Here is a 24365-nt window from a genome sequence, read left to right as displayed (position 1 = left end):
CATTTTCCCTTCATGGCAAAGAACTCTCTGAGGATCTGAAAAAAAGAATCGTTGCTCTACATAAAAATGGCCTAGGCTATAAGAAGATTGTCAGGACTCTGAAACTGAGCTGCAGCACGATGGCCAAGACCATACAGCTGTTTACCAGGACAGGTTCCGCTCAGAACAGGCCTTGCCATGGTCGACCAAAGTAGTTGAGTGCGCGTACTCAGCGTCATATCCAGAGGTTGTGTTTGGGAAATGGATATATGAGTGCTGCCAGCATTGCTGCAGAGGTTGAAGGGGTGGGGGGTCGGCCTGTTAGTGCTCAGACCATATGCCACACACTGCATCAAATTGGTGTGCATGGCTGTCATCCCAGAAGGAAGCATCTTCTAAAGATGTACAAGAAAGCCCGCAAACAGTTTGCTGCAGACAAAGGACATGGATTACTGGAATCATGTCCTGTGGTGTGATGAGACCAAGATGAACTTATTTGGTTCAGATGGTGTCAAGCATGTGTGAGGGCAACCAGGTGAGGAGTACAAAGACAAGTGTGTCTTGCCTACAGTCAAGAATGGTGTGGGAATGTCCTGGTCTGGGGCTGCATGAGTACTGCCGGCACTGGGAGCTACAGTTCATTGAGGGATCCATGAATGCCAACAAGTAATGCGACATTCTAAAGCAGAGCACAATCCTATCCCTTTGGAGACTGTGCCACAGTGCAGTATTCCAACATAACATACCCAAACAAACCTACAAGACGACCGCTGCGTTGCTAAAGAAGCTGAGGGTAAAGGTGATGAACTGTCCAAGCATGTCTCCACACCTAAACCCTACTGAGCATCTGTGGGGCATCTACAATCGGAAGGTTGATAAGGGCAAGGTCTCTAAACTCCACCTGCTCTGTGATGTAGTTATAGAGGAGTAGAAGAGGACTCCAGTGGCGACCTGTGAAGCTCTGGTGGACTCCATGCCCAAGAGGGTTAAGGCAGTGCTGGAAAATGGTGGCCACACAAAATATTGACACTTTTGGCCCAATTTGGACATTTTCACTTAGGAGTGTACTCACTTTTGTGTTGCCAGCGGTTTAAACATTAATGGCTGTGTTGAGTTATTTTGAGGGGACAGGAAATCTACTCTGTTATACAAGTTGTACACACACTACTTTCCATTGTAGCAAAATGTTTTTATTCAGTGTTATCACATGAAAAGATATAATAAAATATTTACAAAAATGTGAAGGGTGTACTCACGTTTGTGAGACGCTGTAACTGGTATCTTTTTTTTTTTCTTTTTTTTTGTAAAAGCCATCCTAGCTGCTAAGTAGCCACGGGATTGCTTTTACAGGCAGCGGGAGGGGTTGCCAACTTACCATAGAGCTTTTCGAGGGCTGGAAGGTCCCCGATGAGCTCTATGGTATAGTAAACCAGAAGCACTGAGTATTTGCGTCACTTTCGGTTTCCTTGGATGTAAACCGCTCCATTTTTAAAATGGGAAAGCATCTGATCACACTCATCTTGGTGTGATCAAATGCTTTTAAGGGAGGAGGAGACATCTGAGGTCTAATCTCTCCATAAGCAGTACCTGTCACTGTCTATTGCTGTCACAGGGGATGGTTACATTCCTTGTGACAGCAATAAAAGTTATCAAAAAATTTGAAAAACTGTGTAAAGAGAAGTTTTTTTTAACGTACCCCCGTCCCCTCATGCTCACCTGCAGAGGTTAAAGCACGCATTGGTCCTGCATGCATACATAAACGGCGATCGTATCACACATGTGAGTTATTGCTGCAAACATCAGAGTGAGGGCAAGAATTCTAGCACAAGACCTCCTCTGTAACTCACCACTGGTAATCTGTAAAGGCCTTAAAAGTGTCGCCTACAAAGATTTTTAAGGGTCATAGGTTGGCGCAATTTTAAAGCATGACATGTTGGGTATCTATTTGCTCCCCATAACGCCATCTTTTATATTTTACCAAACATTTGGATATTCTGTTTGTGTGCATTAGTATTTTTCCCTAAAAATGTGTGTTCAAAAAAACGCTGCGCAAATACCATGTGACAAAACAAATGCCAAAACCCACCATTTTATTCTCTAGTGCCTCTGCTAAAAATATATAAAAATATTTGGGGGTTCTAGGTAATTTTCTAGCAAAAAGTGGATATAGAACGCCTTTTGACAATTATATAATACACTTGTCTCTCTAAAAGGATGGTGCAATATTTGTTCAAGGACTATCCAGTGGTTTCTGGACTGAAATGCTGGCTCCGAAATAGCAGTTACAGTATGTACATTTGGTGCCTAGGTGTTGACAAATGTCTTAAGCCCTTGTACACACGGTCGGACATTCTCACAACCAAATCCGTTGGATTTTGTCCGGATTTTGTCCGAACCTGTTGCATACACACGGTCGGACAAAGTTGGCGGAAATTTCGATGTACATAATGTGATGACGTTATTTTCGTTACAACGGGACTACGTTCAGGCTAGTAGCCAATAGCTTTGGTCTAGGAATTTGATCTGAGCATGCGTGGCACTTTGTCTGATCGGAATTCTGTACACATGATCGGAGTATGTCCGATCAGAGCATTTTGTCAGAAAATTTTACCGGCAAGTTGGAAAAGTTGGTCCGTCGGATATTCCGACGGAAACAGTCCGATGGAGACCACACAGTCGGAATATCCAACAAAACGTCCCGATAGGACACATTCCGTCGGAATCTCCGACCGTGTGTACAAGGGCTAACACAGATCTGCCTATTCTGCAACCTCTAAAGCAGGGGTGCTCAACCTGTGGCTCTCCAGCTGTTGCAAAACTACAAGTCCCATCATGCCTCTGCCTCTGGGTGTCATGCTTGTGGCTGTCGGAGTCTTGCTATGCCTCATGGGACTTGTAGTTCCGCAACAGCTGTAGAGCCACACGTTGAGCACCCCTGCTCTAAAGGGACCTGCTACAAGGGCACATTGTTATCAGTCGGGTAGTGGGGATTGAGCAAATGCTTGCTCCTGCCTGCTAGAAACTTATGACACTGTCTCAGTCTAGGCCAGTGTTTCTCAACTCTAGTCCTCAAGGAGCACAAACAGCTCATGTTTTCAGGTTTTCCATTATTTTGCATAGGTGATTTGATCAGTTTCACTGCCTTAGCAATTACCACGGGAAATCCTGCAAACATGACCTGTTGGGGCGCCTTGAGGACTGGAGTTGAGAAACACTGGTCTAGGCAAAGTAACTTGACTGGAGGTCAAAAACGAATTTTAAGGTCTTGTGCACATAGGTGCTTGAAGGGGCCCTAATACTTGATTGCCACCTCTTTGACATTGTCTGGGTCCCAGCACAGTCACATGATCGGAGGAGTGACATCACAGCTTCTGTTAGTCACCAATGCCAGTCTTTTCAGGGCTGATTGTGGGGGGAAGGAGAAGGGCATTGTTATAAAGGTGTTGGGAGGGCGCAATAGGGTCCTTTTCAGAGCCACTATCGCTTTGCCTGGCATGACAAGGGTTATAGTATCTAAGAGGAGTCTCATGACTTAGACAGAGTTTGGTTATTGTTCTTTAGATCTATGTTGTTTTTGGCTATAGCCATTTCTAAAATGTTGTAATACAATGGTTTTGATGTTTTGAGCTCTGCTGTGAATTATGCAATAGGATGAAATTGTGTCCTGGAATATAGAGCTGTGAGCGTCTGGTTTGAAGTCGTGGCCTCCGTCTCCCCACCATGCACACTTGGCGAGAAGCTGGCTACAGTTGGAAGTGCTGGGACGTTTCCCAGTGCGAGTTTTTTGTTTTGGTTGAGGTAATCAGATACTAAGTTTGTGTAGGTGGGGACAAGTCACGCAACTTATTCCTGTGGGATTTGTGAAACTGCTGTGTGTGTCAGCCAACAGATACAATGACTTTCTGGTTGTGCCTTTCCAAATATTCCATTGAAATTCACAAATAGAAGCTGAGGTGTGTGTGCGGCACTTAATCAGGCTTGTGTCTGTATATGTGTTCCAGCTGGGTCTAGCATGTTGCCTCAGGCTGCACTTTGAATCTGTTTATGGTTCATTACTCCAGCATTGATATTGCTCACATTTTTCTTACCACTGGAATTTTGTGTAAATAAAGCACATTATCAATGCAGTTATTTTACTGAATATGTAGGAAGACCAAGCACGGCTTCTTCAATGTGTATTTAAAAGTAGACTTGAACTACAAAGGTGAAGGTTTGCTGTGTTCTAAGGAACATCTAGAAGTGTAAGTTGTGCTAAGCAGTACTTTGAAAAATCTATATTTTATCAGGAATTTACTTTGAAAAGTAACAGTGCTCTTCCTAGTATGCAAGAGTGCGTAGAGCGTCGCCACTGTTTATCTGCTGTGTGAAATCTAAGGCCGCGTACACACGCGCGGACTGTTGGCCCAACTTTGTCCGTCCAACAGTTTGAGCGAACAGTCCGCTCAAACTTAGCATGGACGGACATGGCCACACACGACGAACGAACAGTTTGCTGAAACCGTGCGCGATGACGTGAACGGCACGTACGACGGGACGCAAAATACGACGTCCTATACACTGCAATGCAACCTTCCGACGTGGAAATCCTTTCTGAGCATGCGCGAGACTTAGTTGGCCGAACAAGCCTACACACGAGCGAACAGTCCGCTGAAACCTTGTTTCAGCGGACAGTTTTTCGGAATTTCCGTAAGACCTTGTTCGGCCAACTGTCCGCTGAAACTGTCCGCTGAAGCCCCACACACGAGCGGACTGTCCGCCCAAACACTGTTCAGCGGACAAGGTTGGGCCAACAGTCCGCGCGTGTGTACGCGGCCTAAGACCTTGTTCGGCCAACTGTCCGCTGAAACTGTCCGCTGAAGCCCCACACACGAGCGGACTGTCCGCCCAAACACTGTTCAGCGGACAAGGTTGGGCGAACAGTCCGCGCGTGTGTACGCGGCCTAAGGCACTGCTGCCTTTGACTGCTATGAGATTTGGTGATGTCACTACTGTGATGTCCCCTGCTCTATTTTCTTGAGTCGCTGACATGAAGAAGCAAAGCCTCGCCTCTACCAAAATGGCCGCTTCCAAGACAGCGTTGAACAAATCATATTAAGTCAGTAATAGGGAAAGATCAGCTGATTAGTCCTGTCTGCCTTTCTTTCTTTTTTTTTTTTTTTTTTTTCTTTTTTTTTTTTTTTGGACTCAGCTTCCAGTTTTAAGTTCCTCTTAGACCCTCTTAGCATTAACCCCAAGCTTTACTTGGGCTGGGAATCTTGGTTAAAATTGGTAATCCCAAGCATTATTTTGGGTAACTGTTTTTGGATATTACCTTGTACCTGATAAACTGTTGGGGTTTACACAGAGGAGGCTGGGGTAGTGGTGAGAGCTTGGGGAACGTAATTTGCCAATCCTCTCATTTTGTTATGAATCTGGAAAAACTCTGCTCTGAGCACACGACTGTCAGATTCCGGCACATGGCTGCAACAGTCGTATTCCATTTGTTGTAAGCAGCGCAGGGGATACATCAGGTTAGGGCTGCAACTAACAATTATTTTCATAATCGATTAGTTGGTTGATTATTGTTTCGATTAATCGGTTAATAACCTTTAAAAAAAAAAGTAATTTTGCTGCATTTTTACTTATTTTTTGGCCCAATTTGTTGGGCAGATTAAAAAAAAACACAAATTGCTGCAAAAACGCATTATTGCATGCTTTTCTGCAGCTTCTCCATTGAAATATAATGAACCGAAAAAACAAAATAGCACCGTTTTGCGTTAAAAAAAAGTCCTTGTCTTTTCCAAATACGCAGCAGCTGAAAAAATCATGGATGTGAACGTGTCCCATAGGAAATGTAAATGAACTGTAGTGCATTTATGCAAAAAGCACCAAAAAACAAAGAGGTGTGACCCAGGCCTGAGATGTTTAGTAACATAATGGGGTTAAAAAAAACTAAAATTGGTTCAAAAGAGCAAATAATCGCTACAGTAAGGGGTTAATTTTTTTACTATGGGACAGTGAAAGTAATATTTACAGTACCAATTTGCTCTTTTTGTACTATAAAGGGCTAATTTTAGTTTTTTTCTAACCCCATTATGCTAGTGGCCGATTAATCGATTATGAAAATAGTAATCGATTAATTTCATAATCGATTAGTTGTCGATTAATCGATTAGTTGTTTCGTCCGTTATTTTTATTTTTACTTGTGTCCTAGACGGTTGGATGCCTTTTTCTTCAGCTTCGCTATTTTTCTGCTAGCTAGTTGTGGATTTTTTTTCCCTCTGACTTGAATTATGATTGCTGGTTACACTGCAACTTGAGCTAGTCTCTATATAGCAGCTATCAAGAAGATCATTATTTACTCAGGCTAGCTTTGGAGGTCTCGCTCGAACCCCTCTAAACTGTATTTGCGGGGGTAGTCCTTCAGGCACTGGGCTCTGTATTGTGGTGTATTCTAGACTGAAAGTCTATTGTTTTAGCTACAGGGTGCTTCCCAGGTCCAGAGCCGTGGCACAGCCCCAGGTTTGACCCTGCCTCGGAAGCTTCATTTTGTGTATAGGATCTTTGGACTAAAGCACTGGGAGCTTCCTCTCAGTTTACATGGCTGAACACTTTTTAACATTTCCACCGCTGCTGGTTTTACCGCAGTAACCTTATCTGCTGAGTTAAGCGACACACGCACGCCATGCTCTTTCTCACCATTCTATCTGGAGGATGCATCATCCTGCTGCTGCTTCTGCAGCACCACATGGACCTCCATTCTGTTTCTACTGCCTGTCTACAGTGACCTGGTCACCTCTGGCCCCATAAAACCCTCCTTAGCACCCAGCTGTCCAGGTTTGTGAGAACCTGAGGCCTTACCTAGTCTTTGGGCCTAGTTGCTACAGAGGCAACATATCCTCTCCATGAGACAGAGGGGACACTTGCAGCTTTTAGTTGCTTAAAACAATCCCTCATGGGGTACTGCACAAAGCACTGCTTATTTACCTGACTCCCTCGGTTCCCTATATACTGCGACCACTGGTCCCCTTCTAACTGGAAGCCCTGGTTTTGGAGTTGTACAGTATCTAGTTACTCCACTTCTTTTGGGAAAATCCTCTGCCTTTGGGTCCTGGGTCAGCATCTCTGGTCTCCAGGGGAACTCCTTGCCCTAAAGATTAACTAGTGCCTGCTCTGGATGTTCTTTACTTAAAGTAGGACCTGGCCCTTGGCATCCTTCGAAGGCACCTGTTTCTTTTCGGGCCATTGGTCCTGGGTTCACCATAGAGGTTTCTTGCTGTTCTCATCTTTTAAAATTTACAAAGAAAATATATACATTTTAGAATGTTTGTGTGTATAAAATCAGCTATTTATTCTATACTTTCAGAAAATAAAATTTTTGGTGTAATTGCCAGACCTAAAATTTGCATTTGAACCTGCAACACATTATTGATGTGCTTTTTGCAACTTTTTCTGAAGATTTTTCCAGAGGTAAAGTATTACCAAGGTAGATAAGCATATGTACGTGTATTTAAAGTGTAATTCGTCTTAAAACGGATTGTTTCAAGTAGGGGGCAGTAGGCTAAATTTTTAAGGCTCTGTTCACCTCTATGCGTTCCAGGGACACGTGAAAAATGGATGTTGTGCTTGCAGTGTCATTAATTGTTAATGTAACCTGAATTGTGACACGCAAACACGTTTTAGCGCATGCAAAAACTTGCAACGTACTCAGCAAAATGTATGGTAAAAAATGTGCAAACCGGACTGCAGCAAAAAGCTTCACGAGTTGCTTTGACGAGCATAGGGCAGCCCATTGAAATTAATGTCGCGTGAAAAATCGGCAAAAAAAAGGATGTTTCAATGGGTCCATTGGGCTCTGGAAATTTTGCTATACTTGCTTTCAACAAGAGTTCTTTCCTTTCTTAGTTATGTAGTGGTGTTTGAAAATGTGGGCACTCCGCCATAGAGATCTTGCCAATGGAGATATGAAGGCAGTAAATTAACTTCCTGTGAACCATGCCAAACTGAAATGATTTATCTGAGCTTTACTAGCCACTGGTAGCATTGTACAAGGAAATGTTGGGGGGGGAAAAAGGTCAAAGCATTTACAGAAAGACGGTTAGCTGGCTATTGCTGCTAGAAAGAAATCGGCAAAACTCACCGATCACCTGCCTTTTATGGTCTTCTAGCAGGTGTTTATTATTCATTGAGGTGGGGGGGCAAAGAACTGTAAAGGGCTTGGAGTGAGAGGCTGGCAAACTTAGCAGTAACCACAACATCTACTGATGTGAGAGGAAGCTATGGACAGTGGTTTAGCTGAAACTTCAGGGGCACAATTGTTTATAGATGATGCCTCCACAACACAAGGGAAAAAGATAGGATCCTTAATCCACATCTAAATTCCCAGAACTACCTGGCTGTGTTATGGACAGGGCAGGACTTAGGGTGGTGGGGGCCCCTGGGCTTGAGTCACTTTCGGGCCCTACCTTCTATACGTTACCGTATTTATCAGCGTATAACACGCACCCCAAGCTTAGGAGGGAATTTTAAGGAAAAAAATTGTATTTAAATGCCCATCAATGCAGCCTTATCAGTGTCCATCTGCAGCCTTGCCCATCCATCTGCAGCCTTTTCAGTGTCATTTGCAGCCTTATCAGTGTAGCCTTGTCATTAAAGTCTTGAAGTTTAAAAATGGCCCCTGCTGAGATAGAGTCCTGTGTATCTCGGCGTCTCTCAGGTCCTCTCGCACTCCTGAGCGGAGCCGTGAGTAGCCGAATGTATTCGGCTCGGCTCAGTCACGCCCAGTCCCTGTGTTATGTCCATCATAGGGCGGGACTGAGCGTGACTGTGAGTGCAGCCGAGCCGAGTACACTCAGCTATGTATCTCGGCGGGGCCCCCTGTTGGGTGGGGCCCATGGGCTTGAGCCCAGTCAAGCCCAATGGTAAGTCCAGCCCTGGTTATGGACTCTACTCTAAACTCGCAAAGGGAGATCTAAATGTCAGCTAGGACTCTGCGCCACCCCGATCTCTGTAAAGATCCACTGACTCAGCTTTTTAACCATGTGATCGGCTGTGTCCAATCACATCCGATCACATGTAAATACAGGAAGTGCCGGTAATTGGCTCTTATCACCTCACACTGACAATGTGGTGAGGAGAGCCGATCAGCGGCATCTCCTTGCAGGGGACAACGAGATGTAATCAGGGCACTGATCATCAGTGCCCTCATTACAGTAAAGCGCCAGAAGTGCCAGCAATTGGTGCCCACCAGTGCCAGCAATCAGTGCCCATTAGTAATGCCAGTCAGTGCTGGCTTACAGTGCTCATTAATCCATGCCCATAAGTGCCACCTCATCAGTGCACATCAGCGAAGGAGATAAAGTACAACATTTACTGACTTAAACTAAGAAAAACACATTTTTTTTTTTCAGCAGTGATTAAATACCATCAAAAGAAAGCTCTATTTGTGTGAAGAAAAGGCTAACAATTTCACATGGTTACAGTGTAGCATGACTGCGCAATTGTCATTCAAATTGTGACAACGCTAACAGCTGAATAATGGCCTTGGCAGGAAGGGGGTGAAAGTGCCCAGTATTATTGCTTACAAGTTAAAAATCTGTATTTTTTTTGCTAGAAAATTACCTAGAACCCCCAAACATTATAATATATATAATACATTTTATATATATATATTTTTTTTTTAGCAGAGACCCTAGAGAATAAAATGGCGGTCGTTGCAATATTTTATGTCACATTGAAAGACCGCTGCACAAATACAAACTTTTTTGGGAAGAAAATACACTTCAATTAATAAAAAAAAACATAAAAAAAAAACTAAACCGTAGAGTTAGCCAATTTTTTTTGGTATGATGTGAAAAGAGAATTGTGATCTTCTAATCAAAAATAAATTGTGATTCTCATTTTTCCAGAATCGTACAGCTCTAATACACAGTGGTAAATGACTGCCCGCTAACCGGCTAAACACTATGGGGGTGGGATTTTACATCTTGATTGGTGGTGGCTTCACCTCCCTGTTATTCTAAGACCCAGGCTGTGACTGACAAAAATCTGGCTGCACCATGTTATTGCCACAAAATAATAAAGACTTGATTTCAAATATATAATTTTATGGCAATTTAAAACCGTTTATTGTTTATTTTTACTCTGTATTCCAAAGGCAGTTTTGCTTGTGTTTCCCTGCAGGCAGCCTGGGAGAGAGTCTGGGTCATGTGACAGCTGTATATTGTTTTTATTAAAATAATTGCAGTGCCATTATCCACATACAGAAATAGAAGGAACAATGTAAATTAAACCGCATATGTTTATTATCACTTTAATATGTGAGGTACATGCTATTAAGAGGTAAAATCGAGCATCTGGCTACTTGTGGCTCCAAAACATTTGGTTAGAACACAGCACTTTAATATGATTTTATATTCCAGCAAGAAGAATCGACTAGACTGGGCTACGGATGCCACGTTATTAATCGGAGCGGAGCTGCAAGTGGAATTTTTGGATCATGTCCCTCTTACCACCCATAATTTTGTAAGTTGATGGCAACGCTCCTGGATTTCTCACTATATGCATTGCATAAACCTCTTCAGATCAACTTTTTAAAACTACATCATCAATTTACTTTCTTCAGTTTTATTGCTTTTTGAAGTTTATAGTGTATTGACCAGTCAGACCATTTTTTTATATTTATTTGATATTAGTCTAACAAAAGCAAGGAGTTATTAAACATCCTGTTGGGTTTTTCTTTTTGCTGTCTGCGTCCCCCTTGGTAAGATCTTCTTTTACTTCTGTCCCAGAAACACAACAAAGGTGAGAGGAATCCTCTCCAAAGAGGAATATACCGTCTTTAAAGAGGTGAAACCATAACCGGTATCCCCGTCTACCATGTTTTTTTAGACCTATTTTTTTACACAGACCCATTTCTCCCTATTTCCTTTACTGGTACTGGTTGCGCTTCCTAGTGCACAGATAGGGATAGTAACTTTTAAAATTATATGCATAGCATTTTAATTTGAATAGATTAGGGCAGGGTTAGAACCCCAGTCAGATTTTTATTTCTATCTGTGTCCCCACTAGGTAGAGTGACTGCCTCGATTTTGTCTTAGTAACTATTTACTGAAATAGAAAATAATGGGGAATCCAAAATGTAGCAGTTGTCACCAGAAGAAGAGGAGATGTCAAATCTAGTGATGGGGTCACCTGATTCAGTAACATCTGTTCAAGAGGGGAATTCTCTTAACATCCTGTTATGTTCCCAGGGCAGAAGTGAAATCTCCCCATGGGACACAGTAAGCAGAATATAAACCCAACAGTGAGCTTTTCTTATATGCTCTATTTTTGTCTGTTACAACAAAACCCTTTCAGTGCTATGTGTATCTGTTCAATAAGTCCAGAAACAACATACCTGATGATCTTGTCAGAAATGTACATCTGTTCTATGCACACTTCCAAGGAAGGTAATTGACCCTCCCAATTCTTACCTTGAAAAACAAAATAATGAGTACCTATGTTGTGGGGAGTATTTGGTGGTTTAGCAAAAGACAGCCAGACTGACACTATTCTGTGTACAAAATGCTGTGTGTGTGTCAGCCCACATCAAAAAATTAGGAGTACATTTTTGACACAATAGCAGATATCTTTGTGGATGTGCATGTATTGCAGAGATGTACTGCGTATGTTTTTCTTTTTTCTATTTTTGCCGTTACATGTACTTTAATTACTGGCATTTTCAAAGTTAGCAGGATAGGGAGTTCTGTAGTTTACAGCATTTTTATTTTTACAGTTACCTTTGCTTTGTACAAGATAACCAAATGTTGCCATAGAGCATATCTAAACCCAAAACACCTGACCAGCCCTTGGATGTAGTAACTGCATTTGTTTCTCTTTTTCAGGCTTTATTCCCTTTTAGGCCCCTTTCACATCGGGCAGGCTCTGCTAGGAGTCCGCTTGTTCAGCGGAGGATCTGTCCATTGATCCCCACCTGAGCAGGCAGATGACTGGTCCGTGTCTGCTCTGCTGATGCAGAGTGGACAAGGACACAGCCCGCTCTCCATTATGGGCGGTCAGATGTAAATGGTCGCCTGTCTGTTTACACCCACCTGCCATCCAATCTGCTAGAAGGATGGGGAATGAATCCCCATCCATCTGTTTTTAGCAGATCGGATTGAATGTTGGCGAGTTTGTTTAAACTCTCCACTCCATAGAGGAGAATGGAGGGTCTGCCTGAAAAACTGACAGGCGGACCGATTGGTCAACTCATGTGAAAGGGGCCTTGTTTTCACCTGCTATAACCCTGCAAGTAATACTACTACTGTCCCTTTGGGTGAGATTTACTAAAACTGGTGCAGCTCTGTATAGAAACCAGTCAGCCCCCAGGTTTTATTGTCAATGCTTAATTGAACAAGCTGAAGTTGGAAGCTGATTGGTTACTATGAACAGCTGCACCAGAGTCTGTGTGAGCCAGTTTAGGGAAATGCTATACTTTTCTCTCTATTATATCCATGGGGGCAGCCATGGTTGTTACAAATGCTAATCTTCAAACTTGTCTCTTTTTAATCTCCATTACATAGTGACTTGAAGAGACTAGTAGCATATACAATATAGATGAGGAATTTCATTCTTTTAAGATTGTTGAAAGTTACAAGGACACTGCAATTCTGACAAAATAAACAGATATTTTCTGTACTTGCTGAAAATATTCTAATGCCACGTACACACGATCGGACTTTCCTGGCGGACAATCCGCCGGACTTTGCAGCGGAGGTCCGACAGACTTTCAAAATGAACGGACTTGCCCACATATGGACTAAAGTCCGTTCATTTTGAACGTGACTGCAGGTACGACGGGACTAGAGAAGGAAGTCAAACTCGCCGCTTTCATCAGCAAGATTGACACCTTGCGAGTTATTGGTGTAAAGTGCTGCGTAAACTGTTGGCGCTATATAAATCCTGTATAATAATAATAATTGGTCTTTTTAACTTGTACTGACTTTAACTGACGTGAACTTCTCTTTGACAGGTACGAAAGACTTTCCTGAAGTTGGCGTTTTGTGACATCTGTCAGAAGTTCCTTCTAAATGGTTTCCGCTGTCAGACATGCATGTACAAGTTTCATGAACACTGCAGCACCAAAGTGCCGACCATGTGTGTGGACTGGAGCAATGTCCGGCAGCTGCTGTGAGTGACCGTTACAGGCAGGACTGAATCCCAGAATGCCCTACAGATTGACAGGGTGCTTGGTTTATGTCATTGCAGAAATCCAGTCTAATTTGGAGACTGGCTCTTCTAATTGGATGAGTAGAGATCTCGGCACTTGGGGAAACATCTGGATGAACTAGTTTATTCTATATTTAAACAAAGTTATTATTGTAAATGAAATGACAGCGAGATGAGCAAAGGGCATAAACACGGCCTCCTTCCAAGTAATTACCACAGGCTTTCATCATCCTTGAATAGAAAGTTCGCAAAAGGAGCTCATGCAAAGGGCTGTGTTACCACGCCAGCACGGAGTGTACATAGAGTGTAAATAATTATCTCATTAACTTCTAGCACATGTGCTGAGCTTCATCAAATGTTAAAAGCATTTCTGCTATTTTATTGCCCGCTTTATTTATCTTTTACTAAAGCCTATTTTATCAACAAAGATCTTCAATAAGGCCACCCATGAGTACCAGGCAGCCTTTTCCCACTAAGGACAAGTGCCATGTCAGGGCTGTGGTGGTTTCATGTATAGAATACAAGCAATGGGAAACAGAAGCATTCGCAGTAGAAAATGGGGACCTTTTTTGAAAGAAAGTTTGGGGTTACCCCTCGTAACTGGATTGCGGCTGTTGTTTTCTAGTGCGGATTGGGAAATAAAAATCAGTCCAAGAAAGGGTGCAAATACCCGAGGCCACTCTATTGTTGGTGCCTGATTGCACTGCCTTTTTCTTTTGTGTCTACCACAAGCTAAATTTTAACATCTTCAAAGCTATTTAAACCATTTATTTTGTGTGTGTGTGGGGGGGGGGGGGGGCGGCGTTAGGCAGGGAGAAGGGGTCCTTGGATAGAGTAAGGTTGTTTGTTTTTTGATTGTAAATGCAGAAGTTGTTTTTATCTTAATGCATTCTATGCATTAAGAAAAAAAAAAACCTTCTGTGTGCATCAGCCCCCTTAATACTTACCTGAGCCCCATCTAGATCCAGCGATCTTGCAGGAGTGTTTCCGCTGCCCGGGATTCCCCTCCTCATTTGCTGAGATAGCGGTGCAACGCCATTGGCTCCCGCTGCTGTCAGTCAGCCAATGAGGTGAGAGGGGGCGGGGCCCGGCTGCGGCTTCATGTCTGAATGGACACGGAGCTGTTTTTTTTTTGCTGGCACAAAAGTACCATGCGATCCAGTTTGTGTGGTTCCTAACTTGGTGCCCGCATGGCTTTGGTGCAATGCGGTGTGATTTGAGCCCATTCAAAATTAATATACTCAAATCGCACCACACTGAATCGCTTGTGAATTGAATAGGAATGCATTACAGTTGCTGTGCTATTCACATGCAGCTTATAATGTAAACCAAGGTTTGACCATGGTCATCGCCACAGGTGTCGCCTTTAGAAGAGACGTCCTACTACTGTTCTAGTGACAGCTGTGAAATTTTGAATCTCATCGTTTTCTATCCCTATGACGGTGGTCTACAGGACCTTTGAGGACACACAAAGCAATAAAAGCCCAACAACTTTTTAAATGTTTCCATATTTTGTTTATAAGGAAAAAAAGTTTGGGGTAAATTTTTTTTTTTTTTTTTTTAGTGTTGCCTTTTTTTCCTATGTAGTGGAGTCTTGTGTATATTAAATGATGTACTGTCTCTTCTGCTTGCTGCAAGTTAGACCAAAAAACCCATATATCCTTGCAGTTTGTAAATACCCCTGGGAACCCTGAATTCACACACTAGCCTCCCCTCAGGGATGGGTCAGTGAGGGCATCTATCACATTGATAGGCCAATGGTGAGGTTCATATGTGGGCAGGTCAAGTGTTATCAGGAGTATTCGCTATCTGTGTATTAAAGCTCTCTGGGGTTCAGGGCTAGTTGGGCTCATTTGAAGATATTTAGAAGTACGTTTTGCTCCCACTAGGTACCTGCTTTTTTGTATTTAGTTAACTTGACAAAAAATCAGGCTTATTTTTGAGGCATGTGTTTGTATTACAATCAGTGTTAAAAGTACAGTCAACATTTTATTAAGAGATGGGCAGAGCAGGGTTAGAACCTCTGTCAGGTTTTTATTGCAGTCTGTCGTTCTCTTGTGGAGTTTTCCCCTCTCTCTTTGCCGTGGAGTTGGACTTTAACATTCCAGCTGAAATAAAGCTCTTGTCACCATCAGCTGAGCCCTTTCTTCTAAACTGGAGGTTGATTCAAACTATGCTGTCAGCTAAATTGTAATGTCTCTGCCTTCTGCTTCTTTACTGGTATTACTCAGTTCCCCATTTTTCATATGCTGTATATTATAATATATATTAGATTTCCGGAAATACTAGCTAGTTTTGTAGCCAGTGCTCCTAGAAGTTACAGCTAAAGCATAACTTTTGCCTTTTTTTCTTTATTGCTGTTAACGTTTTCTTTGATTCCTTTATTATATCTCTTGGCTGCAATTATACATTTGCCCAGCCTTAAAGTGGTTTTAAAGGCGAAAGGTTTTTACCTTTGTGCATTCTCTGCATTAAGGTAAGAAAAAAACTTCCAATACCAGCTCTGCCCGAGCCATTGGCTCCAGCGGCTGTCAGCCAAATCCCTGTGGGTTTGGAGTGGGGGCATGGCCAAGCCACGCTGTATGTGTCTATGGATGCACACAGCCCAGCTCAGGGGGGTGCCTGCACAATTGCCTGGTTGGCATGCTGGCTCAGGGGCATGCCTGCACAAGTGCCCCCACAGCAGCCGGTTTGCTGAGGGGCACTCATAGAGGGGGGGGGGGGGGCGCAGTGCTGGTAGGGACTCCAGAATAGGAGAGAAGGGAAAACTCAGTGCAATGCAATTGCATAGAGCAGGTAAGTAGAACATGTTATAGGAAAAAAATAATCAGCCTTTACAACCACTTTTATTAACATACCCCAGTCATTTACATTTCTCCTCTTGTCTTGACAGAGTTCCAACTCCTAATTATGCAGACGGTGGCATGCCTGCATTGCCATCCCTTACCATGCGGCGGATGCGGGATTCAGCCCGTGGCTCAGCCAGGTACATCATTTTATAAAAGAAAACGTTGTGCTAAAATAATTATGAAACCAAATATAGTGACTAATAAATATCAATCTATCAGACACAATACAGATATAAACTCTCCTTATAACCCAACATTGCATCAAATGAAAATGCAACACTACTGAAGTGTGCAAAAAACTAAAACAATGAATGTCCAATCCAGTCCAATGGTTTACACAAAAGATATTCCACAAGAAATATAATTCAAAAATGACAGTTCACCATGATGGTTCCTCAACCCTCTCATTAGTGACATGTAATAACGACACCAATGATATTACTGCCGCTTATCAGCTTTCAAGATCTCTTATTTAAGGAGATCACAAAGGCCTGTGGCTTTTTGCCCGGCCCCGGCTCTCTGTGCTTGGATAGCTAGATGTTCCCAGACATTCCGTTCAAGGTATACACAATGCAGATGGTATTCACACATCCCCATGTAAGGCTGGAAAAGCTTCCATAGTGTGATAATTTGTGGTGTTTCCTCTACAACATATAACGTGTAAAGGAAGTCTTCTGGAAGGGCTGGCCCAGACCTCATACAACACCTGAGCTATGTACACACCTGATTGGACTTGGTCAACTTAAACACCACAAATTATCCCACTATGGGAGCTTTTCTATCTTTACATAAGGATGTGTGAATACCATCTGTATTGTGGATACCTTGAACGGAGTGTCTGGCAACATCTAGCTATCCAAGCACAGAGAGCCGGGGCTGGGGAAAAAGCCACCGGCATTTGTGATCTCCTTAAACAAGAGATCTTGAAAGCTGGTAAGTGGCAGTAATATAATTGGTGGAGGATCTATCCTGCTATACCCCGTCACATACTCCTGGGTGCCGTTATTACATGTCACTAATGAGAGGGTTGAGGAACCATCATGGTGAACTGACATTTTTAAATGATATTCCTTGTGGAACATCTTTTGTGTAACCCATTGGACTGGATTGGACATTTGGAGAATTTTTGCAGCCTTAATTGTTTTATTTTTTTGCACACTTCAGTACTTTTGTGTTTTTGTGTTTTTCATTTATATGATTATATCTGTATTGTGTCTGATATATTGATATTTATTAGTCACTATATTTTGTTTCATAATTATTTTAAGCAGCTTTTTCTTTTTCTTATTTTGATTGTGTGTGTCTCACATTTTAGTTGCGGCTGTTATTTCACATTTTCGAGTGACGCTAGCACAGCGTAGTGAAATATTTTTCCCATTTATACATCAGTTTATAGAATACGGTTATTTTGACTACAGGAATTTTACAAGCAATAAATATTTTATAGGCCGACTGTAGTGTGACACACATGCATTATTGTGGGTTTAGGGTGGCTAATATCTACAGTATTGGTGTATAACCACGTAATGTGCATTGTCACCAATTGTATGTCTTTCATACTGTGATGAACAAGAACTACTCTAGTCATATGTAAAAATGTCAGTGTATGTATATATGCACTTTTTATATTAACTTATTGAGCATCTAAAGTTCATTTTAGTTGGTTACATTTTAAGTAATTTGTTTTTGTATAGTTCCCAGCACCGATATTCTACCCCTCAACCCTTCAACCTTTCAACACCAAATCCATCTTCTGAAGGTTCCCTCTCTCAAAGGCAGCGGTCCACTTCAACACCCAATGTCCACATGGTCAGCACCACAATGCCAGTGGACAGCAGGATGATTGAGGTATCAGCAGATTTTCATTTATTATTGGATCGCTTGATACATTCTGTTGTCATTTTTATAAGTCTTCAATATGTGTCCTGTAGACGCATTCTGCTCTGGGTTGGCTATAACTGTACTTTAAAAGACTTTGTAGGAAAAAAAGTATATTAAGTTCTTTAATTCTTTTCCTGGTTTAATTAGTGTTTGAGAGTCAGTCTCTATTAAGGTGCAAACATTTTAATATCCTGTCTTAAATTGTTCGATATTTGCATTGTTACATAAATCATTGAATAGTTCACGAATATCACAAATGTTTGTTTCTGTTTAAAGTATATGTCAGGGCGAAAACTTTATTTTTTCTAGTTTTGTATAGTGTAGAGAAGGATAAGAACTTCTTTCGGGTTTTTACTGCTATCCGGGGCTCTGTTAGGTACTTCCCATCCTCATGACAAGTTGCCCCAGACAGGAAGGGACCCAGTTGGAAATAATCTGAAAAGGTTTCTAGTAGAACTTCACAACTCTGGGGAAAAAATGAGAATCACAATTTTTTTCATTTTTATTGCTTAGAATAAAGATCACGATTCTCTCCCAATTCTCTGCATAACATCTTCCACATTATACAAAAAAATTGCTTTAACTTTACTGGTTTTATTTATTTTTTTAATTCATAGAAGTGTATTTTCCCCCAAAAAATTTAGTTTTGAAAGACTATTGCGCAAATACAGTGTGACGTAAAATATTGCAACGACCGCCATTTTATTCTCTTTGGGGGTTAGTCATTTAAAATAATTTTCTAGCAAAAAATACAGATTTTTAACTTGTATGAAATCAGTGTCAGAAAAAGGCTTGGTCTTCAAAGAGGTTATAAAAAAAACAAAAAAAAAACCACCGTGAGACAAAGGCATAATGAGCGAGTATGCATTGCATACTCGCTCATAATGAAATACTTCTCTTAGAACTAAGCTGTTTCAGCGGTGCCCACACGCAGCTGAGGCGGATGGCGATTTCCCCCCCCCCCCCCCCCCCGAGTCTCTTCTGGGGTCGTGGGCTCCGGCACTGTGATTGCCCGGAGCCGCGATATCACTCCCGTGCGTGCGCACGGGTGCCGAGGGTCATGGCACAGGGCCCTGAAGAAATGGCACGATCGGTTATTCCTTCAGTGCGCTAATTGCGGCAGCATACATAGTAAATATCTCCTAAATGGTGCAAGTTTAGGAGATATTTACAGTACCTACAGGTAAGCTTTATTATAGGCTTACATGTAGGTGCAATTAAACAGGAAGACTTTTCTTCCTCTTTAAGTGGTTAAACTGACCTCGTTTGCAGACAGAAGTGCATGCCTTTGATCTAAAAGAACCAAATGATATAATGTTTATAGTTATCTCGCAATGTTGATAAACATTTGCCGTAGGCTTTTTTTTTTTTTTTTTTGATAGCTGTGAGTGAGGAGAGAACGGCTCTGCACTGTTTACATAGAATCGTGGAAATGGCAGATTAAGATTGTGGTGGAGGGGGGTCGAATCGAGATTGCGATTTATTTATTTATTTTTTTAACGATTAATCGTGCAGCTCTAGCTTCTAGCCTTCCCCTTACTCCACTAAACCAAAACATCTTTGTTTTGGTCTGTACTACTGCTGGAAAGTCGTTGGCAGAACAAGAAGTGCAGAGAATCTCTATACCAGAGGCTCAGATAGCAGTAAAAACCTGACAGGCATTCTAGCTTCATCCAAAACTATAAAAAAATGTTTTGGGTGAACATATGCCTCAGTTCACAACCATTATTTGAGATACGTTTTGCTACAAGATAATGCAGTGATTATAATGTGATTTGTAATAAATATTTGGAAATTGTGTTAATTTGAGCTAGAATAAGAAATAAAAATGTCATTATTCTTGAAAAATTATGGAGGGAAATGTTAACGTGATTGTAGATCGAATAGAAAGAAGGTCTTTATAAAAAAAAAAAAAAAAAGATAGAAGTAGAATTCCTGTCTTACACTAACTAGTGTTAAACATGCCCCTTCCCCCTCCTACCTATGCTAACTAACCTGTGTAGAAAAAGGGAAAAAAAAGTGTATGGTTACCTATATTCAGCTCATTCTGCTTGTCATAGAATTTGTCCCCTGTGTCAATGAGTGGCTGCTGCAGGGGAGAGGATGGATCATTGGCAATGGCTGGAACACTGGGAGTCTGTAAGTGACATCTGGATATCCCAGTCGTTGTCCAGCTCTCTCTACTCTCCTCTACAGCTGCTGCTCACCGACGCAGGAGATCGCATAACAAAAACGGAGCAGGCTAAAAATAAGTACACATTTTTTTTTTTTTACACAGGATAATCGGCATAGGTAGTAGGAGTGGAGGTATTTTTATACCTATTGTTGGGCAGGAATTCCACTTTAATACTTTCCTGTCATGTTGCTAACCTTTGTCTTGAAGAGTTACAGTAGCTGTGGAATCATCAGCTTCCTGCTAAGTGCAGCAGTTCCGTCGTCCAGTGTCCTGTGTTACTACTGTGTCCTGTAGTAGGTAGAACTCGGCAGATGGAACCAGTGCGCTTAGCGGGAGACCAGGCGCTTGGCACTGCTTGAATTGCTGGTTGCTGAAGATTCATCAACAAGCTTTAGCTTCTTCAGAGCAATGATCAGTGGAATGGGTGGAAGGACAGTTAAGGAAGGCCTTTTTGCTTCAGGAAGACCTTATTATGAAGTTTCTTTTTTTTTTTTTTTTTTTTTTTTTTAAGCAACAGTAGCATGCAGCAAGCACTTTCTAGGAGCCAGAGTATAAATGTTGAATTGACTCTCTAAAACTCCTTAAGGCTGAACTCCAGGATTAATTTGCCTTTGCCAAATAATTCTATTTCAATGATCAATACATCCACAGATACAACTTCTAAATTTTTTGCCTCCATTGCCATAAAAATAATTTTCAAGTACCTGTGATGTGCTTGTTCTTCCCAGTCTTCTCGCTGTCCTAGGACACAAGGAGAATGTTTGACGTGCAGCATCTAATCTGGAAACTACATGTGTCATTCTATGGAACTCAAATGTAGTTTGTGGGTAGTGAACGGAGCATTACGAAGAAGGATTATATGAGACTAGATACCCATTCAATGCCTACCAGCAGCAGCATAGATAGCACCATGGCATCATCTCTATAGTCTCTAGAAAAGGGGTCTCCAAACTTCAGACTTAATCGGGGGCCGGACTGTGGACATTGTAAGAAGAAAATTTCCCGGCATCAAAAGGAATAAACCCCATCTTTGGTGTCGGTGAGGAATTGTGTCCCATCGCAAGTGTAATTGTGTAGGAAGCATCATACCCCATCATTGATGGAATTGTGCCACTCCGTTGGTGTCACTGGGGGGGAATTATGCCCAATTGTTGGTGTCAGAAGATGAAATATTTCCCCAAGGGCCAGATAAAAGCAAGCGGGCCACAGTTTGGAGATAACTGCTCTACAACTAGAGGGCAGTGCAAGCAGCACTGGAAAAGACGGGAAGTGGCTGTGTCACACTTTACTATTGTACAGCTGGAAGAATATTCATATAAATCCAAATTAAAGATTTTGATTGCAATTGCTGATAATTTATGTGGGAAATGGGAAAACAAGACAGCTTCAAGGAGGCATTTCACTGACATGGCATTATAAGTTTAACAAGGTTGGAGTTCCGCTTTTAACAAAGCTTCAAAAATGTTTGTGTCTGGGATACCTGGCTCCTAGAATATTTTGCCCTGTTGGATACTCCATGTATTTTTTGCAGTGAAGACGCTTTTAATGGGCCACAGTAATGACAACATTTAAAAGGTCTTGCCAACGTGGCTATATAAATATAGTTTATTTTCCTTTAACTTGTTTTTTCCTGTCTAGATCCATTTATCTTTTCTTTATTCTTCTTGTATCCCATTATAATAACTAGAATAACTGGCTCAATACTTCTCCCAAGTCCCGGGGCAGACGTTTTTGTTTGTGGGGCAGAGTACGTATTTCCGGGCTTGCTTTCTTGTAGTGATCTGTTGAATGGTTCTTCTCTGTCTTCTTCCTGTTGTGCCTGATTTGCAATGCCTGAGGGCACTGTGATGTTGTAACCTACTTGCTTGGTGTGAATCTGAAAGCAGCATAACCCCCCCCCCCCCTTTTTTTATTTTATTTTAACATTTCTTTGAAAGTTCTGACCTATAAAATTTCCTAGGTCAAAGGTTTTAATTGGGATGACACAAGGCCTCTCAGATCAGGTAGCGGAATAGGTCGATATTGTCAGTGTGGGATTTTGTAGTGATTTTATAGTGTAAGGGGCAACTGATAGGTTAGCAAGTCCCACTTATCTGTTTAGGTTCCAGGTTATAGGAATGCCTTCAGCTGTGTTCAGTACACACAATGGCGCGCCATGGGCTGTTTCACCGCATGCCCACCTAGTGCACCTGTGCCCAGACTATGGACATTAAAGTGAATCCCTAATGCTTTTTTTGCCAATTTCTGCCATCGAAAGAAAATAAAAAAATACTTCTCTCCGTCTCAACTTTGGGAGACATGATTTACATCACTGAGTCTCACCACTGCCACCTGGGATAGCTGGATACTCAAAATACTGAGACTGAAAAAAAAAAAAGAGACTGCGCCCAGACCATTGCAGGAGTATACATTTTCATTGGGATTTCAAATACCCAGGAGACAACAGAGAGGCACAGTGATGTCACTCCTGTCTGTTGGAAGTGGAGACTGAGGTGAGTATTTTGTCAAATGTTTATTCCTTTTCTGCATTTAATTAATTTTTTTGTGACCGGCAGCTGGCAGGAAAGAAAACATTCTATTTATCTATATATATATATATATATATATCTTATTTTTATCTATCTATCTATCTATCTATCTATCTATCTATCTATCTATCTATATATAATATATATATATATATTTATTTATTTTTTATCCGGCCCTGTGCCCCACTACCATTCGACCCTAGGCCACAATGTCATGTCCTTGGTGCTGTAGCCTCCTGGGATACTAAATTTGCATCTCCCAGAAGGCTGCAGGACCAGGCACACATAGCTGCTAGAGGGTGCACTGATGCCTTATCGGGAGTTGGCTGCTTGTATCCCAAAGATACAGCCATACGGCAAAACACTAGCTATGTCACCTGAACAGTGGATCGCAGTGAGACAACTCTGTATTCCCTGTGTGGATGAGTGTGTTTTGAAGATAACCAAGCAATATGGGTAAGAAGGGGGAGTAAAAAACATGGTAAGATTTAGTTCTGCTTTAATGTTTATACTCTGGACACAGGTGCACACCAGTCGGGTGTATTTATTCACATCAGGTGCATTTTGTAAGTTCAGTATTTAATCATGCTTCTTGTAAGCTCAAGCTGATTATCCGTATTATAATCTGATTGTACAATCTCCTTTAGATCTTCTGATAGGTATGTAGTGCATGGGCCTGCTTGAATAGTTAGACTACATAGATTAACAGGTCCTCATATTACATTGTTCTGGTAAAACTATGGAAGATTGTATAATCAGATTGTAACAGGTATGAGCTGGCATATACACCAATACTTGGTGATATTTTAATTCATTTATTGATGGGCTATTATTAAGCTCTTTAAATTGTCAACGTCTCAATATTGTTTGTATATTTGAAGCATGGAGTTGTGATTTTTGTTGTTTCTGAGTTTTTGTCTTTATCTTGATTTTCTTATTGTCTTATAAAGTATGATTTTCAAAGCCCACTCTCCTCTTTCTGATTTTGTGAAATATGCTTAGTGATTGAAAACGTAATAATTTTTAACAAGTATGTCAGGCTTACCTCACTTATGGAGGCGCTTGTGTGGGCTCAATCCTGTGTCATGTGCTGTGCTGTGTGTCCATAGACACACACAGAGTGTGGCCCGGTCCCACCCCTGTTGTCTGCTTACTGCCTATATTTGACAGCAGCAGGAAGCCAAGGACTGCTGCCTCCATATCCAGTAAGGAGAGGGAGAGCAGAGAGCCACTTGGGCGCAGCGCTATATCAAGATTAGTCTTGGGTTAGAATAAGGGGAGCTGTACACAGCCTTTTTTTTTTTTTAACCTTAATGCGGAGAATGGATTAAGGTAAAAAAAAAAACTCCATTTCCACTTTAAAGTAATAGTTCATTTCAGGCTTTTCCCACATTGCATTGCGTGGATGTATTACTATGCAAGTGCTAAACAGCTACATAGACTTCTATTGGCTTCCCTTTCATCAGACCATGAGCTTATGTATGTGCAGCCATAGAAGTCTATGCTATGCTTAGCACCTGAGCAGTTGTGCACTTAGCCAGCTTTGGGGACAGCCTTGTAATCAAAAGTAGAGCACATTGGATCTGCTAGTATACTGCTAGTTGGGTCTGCTAGTATACAAGTGTCTGTTCAAAGGTCTGCAATTTGACTCAAGACATGTGGAGGGGAGGGTCCTGGGGTCTTTTGATTAAATATTTAATACAATTCCAGTTCCACGCTAATAAAGGAGAACTCTTATCCCTTTTGCTCAAACCTGCTCTCTTG

At 41.7% G+C, this 24365-nt stretch overlaps 1 protein-coding gene across 3 annotated transcripts in view; it reads left to right on the top strand.

Annotated features, from left to right (window-relative positions):
- The window catches only part of RAF1 (Raf-1 proto-oncogene, serine/threonine kinase), a 168963-nt gene that overhangs the window by 102669 nt on the left and 41929 nt on the right, over positions 1-24365 (top strand). For 2 of the 3 annotated variants that reach the window (XM_077452139.1, XM_077452140.1), the window contains exons 4-8: positions 10380-10482; positions 12971-13128; positions 16061-16153; positions 17711-17864; positions 21761-21820. In XM_077452139.1, coding sequence (XP_077308265.1) covers positions 10380-10482; positions 12971-13128; positions 16061-16153; positions 17711-17864; positions 21761-21820 — 568 coding nt within the window. The remainder of the gene's footprint in view (positions 1-10379; positions 10483-12970; positions 13129-16060; positions 16154-17710; positions 17865-21760; positions 21821-24365) is intronic. The other variant, XM_077452141.1, reaches the window with a different exon arrangement.

This window comes from Lithobates pipiens, unplaced genomic scaffold, assembly GCF_037356315.1.
Source record: "Lithobates pipiens isolate NorthernLeopardFrog02 unplaced genomic scaffold, aLitPip1_a1.2 Scaffold_23, whole genome shotgun sequence".
Lineage (NCBI taxonomy): Eukaryota > Metazoa > Chordata > Amphibia > Anura > Ranidae > Lithobates > Lithobates pipiens.
This window is presented reverse-complemented; position numbering and strand designations above follow the sequence as displayed.